Source organism: Rhinichthys klamathensis, unplaced genomic scaffold, assembly GCF_029890125.1.
Source record: "Rhinichthys klamathensis goyatoka isolate OS25496 unplaced genomic scaffold, OSU_Roscu_1.1 h1tg000223l_1, whole genome shotgun sequence".
Taxonomy (NCBI): domain Eukaryota; kingdom Metazoa; phylum Chordata; class Actinopteri; order Cypriniformes; family Leuciscidae; genus Rhinichthys; species Rhinichthys klamathensis.
This window is the reverse complement of record NW_026606747.1, coordinates 3,931,605-3,942,500: the sequence shown is the minus strand read 5'-3', so window position 1 is coordinate 3,942,500 and position 10,896 is coordinate 3,931,605. Positions and strand designations below refer to the sequence as shown.

The following is a 10,896-nucleotide window of genomic DNA, read 5'->3' as shown; positions in this document are numbered from 1 at the left end:
CTACAACAACATCATCATCATCATCATCATCCCCATCATCATCATCATCATCATCATCATCATCAGTCTGAGAGTTCCTGCCGTGTGAAAGTGATGACTGAACTCACCAGTGTGGAGTACAGCGAGCTGAAGAAGCGGTACAGTCTCTTCGGGGGAATGTGTGTTTTCTTATCTGCGTTACACAGCCACTGCAGCGCTGAAATACTGACGCAACAACACACACACACACTCACCATGTGACTCCACACAAGCTGCTCACACACACCTCTCCACGAGCTCATACCTCACACACACCTCTCCACGAGCTCATACCTCACAAACACACACCTCTCCACGAGCTCTCACACACACACACACACACCTCTCCACGAGCTCATACCTCACAAACACACACCTCTCCACGAGCTCTCACACACACACACACACACCTCTCCACAAGCTCATACCTCACAAACACACACCTCTCCACGAGCTCATACCTCACACACACACACACACACCTCTCCACGAGCTCATACCTCACAAACACACACCTCTCCACGAGCTCATACCTCACAAACACACACACACACCTCTCCACGAGCTCATACCTCACAAACACACACACACACACCTCTCCACGAGCTCATACCTCACACACACACACACCTCTCCAAGACCTCATACCTCACACACACACACACCTCTCCACGAGCTCATACCTCACACACACACACACCTCTCCACGAGCTCATACCTCTCACACACACACCTCTCCACGAGCTCATACCTCACACACACACACCTCTCCACGAGCTCATACCTCTCACACACACACCTCTCCACGAGCTCTCACACACACACACACACCTCTCCACGAGCTCATACCTCACACACACACACCTCTCCACGAGCTCATACCTCTCACACACACACCTCTCCACGAGCTCATACCTCTCACACACACACCTCTCCACGAGCTCATACCTCACAAACACACACACCTCTCCACGAGCTCATACCTCTCACACACACACCTCTCCACGAGCTCATACCTCACAAACACACACACCTCTCCACGAGCTCATACCTCTCACACACACACCTCTCCACGAGCTCATACCTCACAAACACACACACCTCTCCACGAGCTCATACCTCTCACACACACACCTCTCCACGAGCTCATACCTCACAAACACACACACACACCTCTCCACGAGCTCATACCTCACAAACACACACACCTCTCCACGAGCTCATACCTCACACACACACACACACCTCTCCACGAGCTCATACCTCACAAACACACACACACACACACACACCTCTCCACGAGCTCATACCTCACACACACACACACACCTCTCCACGAGCTCATACCTCACAAACACACACACCTCTCCACGAGCTCATACCTCTCACACACACACCTCTCCACGAGCTCATACCTCACAAACACACACACCTCTCCACGAGCTCATACCTCTCACACACACACCTCTCCACGAGCTCATACCTCACAAACACACACACACACCTCTCCACGAGCTCATACCTCACAAACACACACACCTCTCCACGAGCTCATACCTCACACACACACACACACCTCTCCACGAGCTCATACCTCACAAACACACACACACCTCTCCACGAGCTCATACCTCACAAACACACACCTCTCCACGAGCTCATACCTCACAAACACACACACCTCTCCACGAGCTCATACCTCTCACACACACACCTCTCCACGAGCTCATACCTCACAAACACACACACCTCTCCACGAGCTCATACCTCTCACACACACACCTCTCCACGAGCTCATACCTCACAAACACACACACACACCTCTCCACGAGCTCATACCTCACAAACACACACACCTCTCCACGAGCTCATACCTCACACACACACACACACCTCTCCACGAGCTCATACCTCACACACACACACCTCTCCACGAGCTCATACCTCACACAGCCGTCGAACGTGCCCGGTCTGAAGGGCATTCCCTGACCCATGTCTGCCAGCACCAGATCTCCCTCCACCTCCCGCCGCAGCGCCACGTCTGTACACACACACACAATATATATCATATCAATCTGATTCTATAATGAGAAGATGTGTGTGTGTGTGTGTGTGTGTGTGTTGTAGCACCTCTACATATTAATATTTAATTAATGTCAGTAATATATGTAAAGTGAAAAGAACTAAGGTCGTCAAGTCTTTATCTCTTAACTGATAAAACGATGATGTTATATTAACTCCATTTCCCATAATGCTGTGCTGGACTTGGACAGTTGTGTTCCCGAAGGCGTCGTAGTTTATTTAAACGAACCAAAAGTGAGTACGCTTGCCGAGGCGGCAGTTGTAGCAGACGAGTGTGTGCCGACAACCGTCTTCCCTTCTGTGCCTTCTGTCATCAGAAGAGAAAACTGCTGAGAAAGTCAGTGGCTAACCCTGTTCTCCAAGGCTCAGAGAAATACGAGGATAAGCGGGTGTGTTTCTACTGTCTCCACCCAGGTCATCTCTTTTCAAATTGCAAAGCCTGGAAACAGAAAAACTCTAAGTCTAAGAGCGTAGCGTTCGTCAATGTCACTCCGGAGAGTAGTGCCATCAGCTCTGGCCCGAATACTCTCAGTCCATTTGTAATGAGGTTCGGTAGCGCTCTCTACTCGCAGACTCTACTTTAGGACAGTGTGCTTTCGTTCCCTGCCGTCTCCTACAGTGGTTCTAGCGTTTCAGTCCGCGGGATCGAACTGGGCTGCATGCACAGAATTCATCTAGAGTCCGATCTGGTTTCGGGACTCGTGAACATTGCCGTGCGTTCGCAACTGCCTGTCGAAGGGGTAAGCATGATTTTAGGAAAAAGGAAAAAGTCTTTCCTTCACCAATTGTTTTCTGCTATTTTCCCAGCGTGTGCCGAAACTCGTGCTCAATCACAAAGCTTTAACATGTGATCGATCTCTCTGATTCCTTCTCATCTTCCCCACAGCCTGTAGAGAGTGAACATCATCAGTCCTGTGTCGTCAGAATCAAATGGCGCGGGCAGCGAAGGTAAACTCTCTTTAAGAGTGAACACAATTAGATTTTGAAATTGGCCCATGAACATGTGTGTTCAGGACATTTAGGTGTCACAAAGACATATCATCAAATTTCCAGACACTTCTTTTGGCCGGGCATGAGAACTGCTGTGTCTAAGTTTGTGCGCTCATGTCACGCCTGTCAGTTAGGAGGAAAGCCCAATCCAACAAGTCCACTCGCCCCACTACAGCCCCTTCCAGTTTTTGGGGAACTGTTTGAGAAACTCATTATTGATGGTGTAGGCCCATTGCCTAAAGCTAAAACTGGTCACCAATATCTTTTGCCGATCACGTGTGCTAGTACTCGTTATCCTGAAGCTGTTCCTCTGCAAGCTAAACCTGTAGCTTGTGAACTGATTAAGAACTGTTCAGTTTTTGGCTTACAGAGAGTCATTCAAAGCAACCAGGGGTAAAGGAGGTAACAAACGAGTTGAGCGTCGAGCACCAGTTGTCCACTGCGCACCATCCAGAGTCACAGGGAGAGCTTCCCCCAAACCCTGAAATCTCACACACTGCAGTGACACTGACTAAGACTGGGTGGAAGGGTTGCCATTTCTGATGTTCGCCGTGAGAGAAGCCGCTCAAGAATCCCTAGGCTTTAGCCGCGCTTAGCTGGTCTTTGGCTGTTCGGAGCCCGCTAAAACTCCTACGCTAGCAGTTCCTAGCTAAGGAATACCCTCGTAAGTCTGTGCTAGACTATGTGAGTACTGTACGAGAACATCTACACAAAGCGTGGGAGTTAGCTAGTTCATCTTGCTGAAGCCCAATCCGGAATGAAGCTTCGCTACGACAAGGGTAGTCTTCAGCCTGTACCCAAACCAGACGGCTCGAGGCGATCTTGTGCTGATTTCCGCAAGGTGAACGCCGTAACTAAGCCTGACTCCTTTCCTCTTCCTCGAATTGAGGACAGTGTTGATCGGGTGGGATCAGCTAGTTTTGTGACCCCCGACTGTTTCCTTCGGTACACGTCAACGGCTTTTGGATTCAAATCACTCTGCTCAGGCAAGAGAGACCTACCTTGGCAAATGAGTTGGCCAGGGCCAGGTGAGGCCTCTGCAAGCGAAGGTAGAGGCTATTGTGGAGTTTCCAAGGCCAAGTAACACGGGAGCTACGCCGATTTCTGGGGATGACGGGATACTACTTTGCTACTGTTGTCACACCCTTAACTGATCTTCTTAAAGCAGAACGAATGCTAAAGCTAAAGATCTGTTACGTCATGCTCGTGTGTTGTCTGCTCCAAATTTTGACATGCCTTTTAAGCTACAGGTGGATGCTAGCGGGACTGGCGCTGGCTACAAGAAGACAAGGCGGAAACACCCAGTATGCTACTTTCCGAAGAAATTCACCAGGTGCCAAAGAAACTATAGCCCCACCGAAAAGGAGCTCTAGCCTTGTAGTTGGCTCTGCAAAATGTTGAGGTCTACCGGCCCCTACTATTGAACACACCCACCACAGCCCTCTAGTCTTCCTGTCCCGCGTGGCAAACTCAAACCAGAGATTGATGAGATGGTCACTCGTCTGCAAGAGTTTGTTCTTGATATAAGGTTTACAAAAGGAGTGGACAATGTAGTAGCGGATGCTTTGTTAAGAGCTCATTGCGATGACTAGCCCACTCATGTAAGACGTGTGCTAAGCTCTTTCTGTACAAACTAAGATTTTGGCAAGTTCATAGTTTGTATCTACGGGTGGGGGTGTTACGTCCAGAGACACATTATTATTATCGTCATGGTCCATCAGAAGAGCTGTGTTCTTTAATGTGTTCTTTCTGTGTTTTCCCTTTGGCGGATCATCCTTAATCAGCCCGTCGTTGCAGTTTGCAATCTTGTTGTTGAACATGATAACATGAGTGTGAGTGTCTGTATGTGTGTGTGTTTAAGTGTGTGGGTGAGTGTGTGTGTGTCTGAGAGTGTGTATATATGAAGAGTTTGGTTCCAAAACACGATAAACGCCTTTTTTTTTTTTTTAAATAGTTACTGCAAAAATCAGTATTGTATCTGGTTGGTTTTGAAAAGTCAATGTTTAATTTTAAGTAAAATGCGATATCCGCCGTGTTATTCTGTCATGTTTTCTCCCTTTCTTTCCAAACCGCGACAAACGCCAGTCTCCCTTCTCTGCAGAATGCGATATATCCGCTCTCAACCAATCACAACGCACCATTCCACTCTCAACCAATCACAACGCACCATTCCACGCACTGTAAACAGTAACGGCAGCGCCTTAAACACACTCGGCTTCCTAGTTCTTCTTAACTATTTTGTACTTTTCGATCAACAAACAAACAAAAAAATGAATAATTTTGAGGGCATTGATGAACCTGTGGTTGTTTCTGCGGTGGGTAAGAAACGTAAGGCATCGAAATCAAATCATTTACGTGAGGAGATTAAGAAGACGAGGCACTCGGGAGGAGGACAAATGTTTCAATCTTCTTTACAGTTCTTAATAAAAATATTATACTAATAAACTTACGTTGTTGTGTATTTTCAACAGTTTCAATATGAAAAAAAAAACTTTTATATTGATTCAATGGATTAATTGCATTTTTATTTTAAAAAAATGGATTTATTGCATTTTGGGGGGAAAAATCATCTGTTTTTATAATAAATCTTTGAAAATCAAAACCTGGATTTACTTTTTTTTTGTTATTATGACCTACAAATGCTATGTGAAAGTTTGAAACAGAAAATAGTGGTTTTCATCTTTCCACTTTCTTAGTAAAGAAAACACATTTTTACTCAAATAAATCTAAATGGATTTATTGCGTTTTGGAACCAAACTCTTCATATATATATATATATATATATATATATTCACCCAGCATGGCTGTGCTGATGTCCACCCCGACCCAGTAGTGTCCGACCTCAGATAAATGATCTCCACTGAGTCCAGATCCACAGCTGACGGGTTCAAGCAGGAGAAACCAGGTCAACGTGATGTTACCAGTGTAATAACAGTGTATGAAAAATATAGATATTTTTTTCTTTATGTTTCCATTACCCCACATCCAGCAGATAACAGGCCTGATCCTCCGGCAGACTGAGCAGCTCCACCGCTCGCTCCGACATCTGAGTCTGGATCTGCATTATCCGGGAGCTGCCGACACACACACACACACACACACACACAGAAAGCAAGTAATTTGTTAAATATAGACACAAAAAATTAAATGTATCATGTGCAAACAATGCTTCTAACTGTGGATGTCAGACAGTAACGGCCGCTGATCCGCTACTCACTTCTGGGAGTACTTCTTGGCCTCCTCTTCATTATAGTACTGCACATGAGAAAACAACGACACGCATTTGTGTAAATGATACACACCAGCACACACAGTACAGCCACACACACCATGAATAACGTTTGACTAATGTTATTTTCTTTCAGCATGCCTACATATATGATTGGTTGTTGTTTTGTAAAATCTGATCGGCCACCGCGCTCCTTCACAGACACACACACCCGATCAAGCGCTGTTTGGGTCACTACACTCGGGCTCCTGAAGCGCTTCGGGTCGAGGTCACTCAAGGCCAGGGTCTAGCAGACGCTCTTCCGGGGTTTAGTTGCTCATGGTTGTGGTCAGCGACTGCTGGAGCTGCTCGTACTCTTCATCCTCTGTGCTCTGGTCAGTTCACTGCACGACCTGTCCATCAGTAAGGGCCGATGATGTTTGCCAGCTGAAACTGATCTTCAGGGCCCGGCTGTTCCACAGGGATCTGATTTCAGTGACCGGATTGGGTTAACCCAGAGAACGGGTTGATTTAAAAAAGAAATTCTGGATCAAACCTCTGTTCAAAACGCTTCAGTAAGATTCGGATACTTTTGACCCAAATAATCCAAAAGTTATACCGATCCCAGGATACTTTTGATCCAAATTAGGGTGGATTCAGGTACAGAACTGAATAAAACTAACAAATATTATTACAGTGTGTTCTTGATGTGGTTTAGATGATGTGTAGAGCACTTCAGATCGGGATTGCTCATCTGCGATTCTGATCCAGAGTAAACCTTATGAACAACTGTCCAGTGGATGTTTTACCTTTATAATGGCTTTTTTAAACACCTTATGTTATGAAAAAACACGATATGCATGTTTTGAGTCAGATTTTTATATGATCTATGCATCTTTTTGACAAATCCCTACATTTAACAGAATAATATGACGCTGTCTGTTACCAATCAGATAAAATCAACATCAACAAAATCAATCATTGAAAGGCTTATCCAAAAGGTTTTTTTTAAAATGTCTTCATTTATTCTGCAAAACTGTTCAAATGTTCACTGTCTTCTTCAGATATGAATGTCAAGATCATTCGGTTAATTAAAAACACAAACTGAATCCTGTTTCTTTAAAGACTCAATCATTGATCATTGTTATGATGAATTATTCGGATCATTTAGCAGTTAAACTCATGGAGAAGAACAGAACACAGAAATGACTGAAATATGCACAGCAACTACGGCGGAAATAAAGAATAATAACTCATAACTAGTGTGTCAGTGTCGCGGATATTAAAGGACTGGTCGTCAGGCTCGTCTGTATGTGTTTTGTATATCGTTTGTTGTGTACATGTTCAATGATAACAGCACATCTCAGCACTGGAAGAGTAAGTTAGTTCCCTCACCACCTCTGGAGGAGCCATGTGCTCAGGTCTGCGGCAAGACATGATGATACTGACGGAGAATAAACCTGTAACCAGCGACTTCAGATCACAACACTACTGTAACAACACATGTGGAGAACAGCGGAGTCTGGCGAGCGCTGATGGCGTCATCTCCAGGCGACAGACACAGCGCCATCCACCCTCGAGACCATAGGCAGTAAAATATTATATAATATTATATTTTTGTTTTCTTTTATGAGCATGTAATTTTAAAAAAAGTGACAGTTGCGACGTGCGTTATTTACATCGGAATTATGACAAAAATATTACAGTCGAGCGTTAAAATTGGAGAATGGTTATTTAGACCCAATTTAACTGAAAAATCAGAGACAACAATCGAGCCCTGCACTTTTGATCATTTATTTTACTTTCTTTTTTCTTGCAAAACATACAAAATGACATGTTTATGATTTGTATACAATATACTTTGTATACAATATACAATAATAATAATACAATATAATAATAATATAATAATAATACAATAATGCATTAATAATATGTACAATGTTATCAGAAATACACATGAGAAAAGAAGAGTTAAAGAGCCGAAAACTAAAAAAATAATACAAATAATGAAAGAAAAACACGAGGGTAACATATTTATATACATCATTGTTCAAATTAAAGTCGTTCTACTTGCTTTCTTATTTACTGAAGATGTAATTGTATTAAGATACATTTTAAACTCATTCAAAAACACACACAAAAATTGGTTTGTTGTTGGTAAACTTACATTTATGGATATAAAATTTGCAACGAAGATAAATTAAATTTATAACAACGCAAGCATTACTTTTAGTAGGGTCAGAATCAAAGTATCCAAAATTTAAAAGTTATGGATATATCTTGTTGGATATGATCTATAATAAATGTGTCAATATTTTCCCAAAGTTGTCCAGTATAGAAACATGACCAAAAATAAATGATTGACAGTTTCTGTGTTTTGCAAAAAAAAAAAAAAGAAGAAGAAACTGTAGAGCACATTATTATGAATGAAAGGAAATGTCTGATTTCCAACTTTAAAACAACAAACATTTTACAAAAGAATTCACATGATGAATGAAGGAATATCGGAAAATGATTTTTTATTGCAAATTTTAACAATCAGAAGATACAAAACAGAGAAACTTTCAGAAAATAAACTATTTATAGCTCAATAGTCAACAAGAAAAATTATATAATTAACCTATTGAAAATGATTTGATTACCCTTGACCAGCAGGGGGCGGCAATGCACCTACAAACTGCATTACACATAAAGAAGAAGAGCTCTTTAGCCAATAGTACGCCGTTTCCAGTGTATCCTGTCTCTGATTGGTTGATATTTTCATTGTTTTGCCGGAAGTGAGGTCTGGTGAGACTGTGGTGATGGCGGAGGTCAGCGGCTGTGTGAGGAGTGGCGTTCACAAACTCTGCGGTATTAAAACACTGCGGTCGCATTACTATCATCCTCCCGCGCCACCGGGAACACGCGCGCACAGCAGCCGCAGCACAGCCGCTGACTCGGACTCCTCCGCGCCGCTCCACCGCAGCCGCACCGCGTACTACGACATCCTGAAGGTTTCCCCGAACGCCACGCAAGCGCAGATCAAGAGCGCCTATTACGAGCAGTCGTTCGTGCATCACCCGGACCGGAACCTCGGGCGCAGCGAGGAGGCGGCGCGGAGCTTCGCGCTGGTCGCGGAGGCCTACAGTGTGCTCGGCAGCAGCGGCCTCCGGAGGCGTTACGACCGCGGCACACTCGAGCAGAGCGACGTGCAGAGCGCCGGGAGACCGGGCTCCTCGGACGCGTCCAGACAGCGGCCTCGACGCGCCGCCAACGCGCACTTCGACTTCGACGCGTTCTATCAGGCGCATTACGGCGAGCAGCTGCAGAGAGAGAGGGAGACGCGACGCCGGGAAGAGCTCCGCCGGAAGCTGCAGCAGGACAACTTCCGGAAGTGGAAACAGGCGAAAGTGACGGAAGTGACGGTGACGTTCCTGCTGATCTGTGGAGCTGCTGTTCTCATCAGCCTGAGGTCCTCCTGAGGGAGGGTGTGTGTGTGTGTGTGTGTGTGTGTGTGAAAATTACTGACTGACTGTTTCACAGATGGAGAACTCTTTTATCAGTGAACGGGTTTGTACATTGAACACTGTTCCTGTGAATGTGTGATTTGTTAGCCTAAGCAAGCTAAAAACAAGAATAATAAACCACAAGCCTGTTTATGGTTATGCTAATGTCCAGTATGATGGACTGGAAGCACTTGACAAGTTAAAGTCACCATGAAAGCAAAATGGACCATTCTTGTGTGTGTTTTTTGTTGGCAGAACTCAACGCAGTGCTTCGCTGCGGACAGGCGTCAAACTAATATCTGTTAATTATCACAAATCTGCTGGTTTGTCATGTTCAACAGAGGAAAACCAGGGATTGTGTCCCACACATGTGTGTATCCATCCGTTCAGTCACGTGACGTCTGCTCATCCCCCATATCTATGAGCAAAGTAATGACAGTGAATACAACAACAACTGAACAGGGGAATACATGTCGATCCTAGCAGGTCCCATAAGACATGTTTACAGATCTGAAGTCAGCACAAGCTCACCATATCTAACACTGACACACACTTGTGGAGGAGTACATGGAGACACACGGACACAGCGCCAGGGTTTCAAACATCAAGCTTTTAATGTTGTGTGTCAGGGCTCTACGCTTGCATTTCTTCAGGAGTATTTGTGCTCCTACTTTAAACAATGTAGCAGCGCCTTCTGATCACACAGAGTGAACCTTCCCATCATGAGCTGATATTCGACTCTTTAAGTTTAAAATGAGTTGCTGGGGCATTTTTTTAACCTCATTGAAATCTTTTTTTGTCAAATTCGTAAATTTATATTTATAAATTGAGTTAGAATAATAAACGTAATCAGGAAGAATAAGTTACCAATCAAATGAAATCAATAGAAAATTCGTCTCTGCACTGCATAAGAACCAAAAGGTAGCATTAGGTGTACTTTATATTTATATTGTATATTTAATGAGACTCAGAAGTGGCATGAATGTATTTAAATTCATAACAACAACGTTATGAGATTAATGTTTCAAACAGAAGGGTTTGAATATAGAAATATTAAATGATTTAAATAACTGAAGTGAAAGTAAACCGCCAGTAGGGGGCGGAGCGTCT

General features: G+C 44.2%; 2 protein-coding genes across 2 annotated transcripts in view; one reads left to right on the top strand and one right to left on the bottom strand.

Annotated features, from left to right (window-relative positions):
• bud23 (BUD23 rRNA methyltransferase and ribosome maturation factor) overlaps positions 1-7,843 on the bottom strand; it is a 14,487-nt gene extending 6,644 nt beyond the window's left edge. The window contains exons 1-6 of the mRNA XM_056264612.1: positions 7,694-7,843; positions 6,308-6,345; positions 6,069-6,164; positions 5,886-5,968; positions 1,963-2,059; positions 108-204 (exon numbers count right to left, since the gene is read on the bottom strand). Of these exons, the coding sequence (XP_056120587.1) occupies positions 108-204; positions 1,963-2,059; positions 5,886-5,968; positions 6,069-6,164; positions 6,308-6,345; positions 7,694-7,735 (453 nt within the window). The 5' untranslated portion in view covers positions 7,736-7,843. The remainder of the gene's footprint in view (positions 1-107; positions 205-1,962; positions 2,060-5,885; positions 5,969-6,068; positions 6,165-6,307; positions 6,346-7,693) is intronic.
• Positions 7,844-8,973: 1,130 nt separating this feature from the next.
• Positions 8,974-9,777, top strand: dnajc30b (DnaJ (Hsp40) homolog, subfamily C, member 30b). Its single transcript, XM_056264611.1, has one exon. The coding sequence runs from the start codon at positions 9,103-9,105 to the stop codon at positions 9,760-9,762; it is 660 nt and encodes a 219-aa protein (XP_056120586.1). The 5' UTR covers positions 8,974-9,102; the 3' UTR covers positions 9,763-9,777.
• The last annotated feature ends 1,119 nt before the right edge of the window (positions 9,778-10,896 follow it).

Excerpts from the sequence above, each read along its gene's own strand:
- dnajc30b (XM_056264611.1), top strand. The coding sequence starts at position 9,103 with ATGGCGGAGGTCAGCGGCTGTGTGAGGAGTGGCGTTCACAAACTCTGC.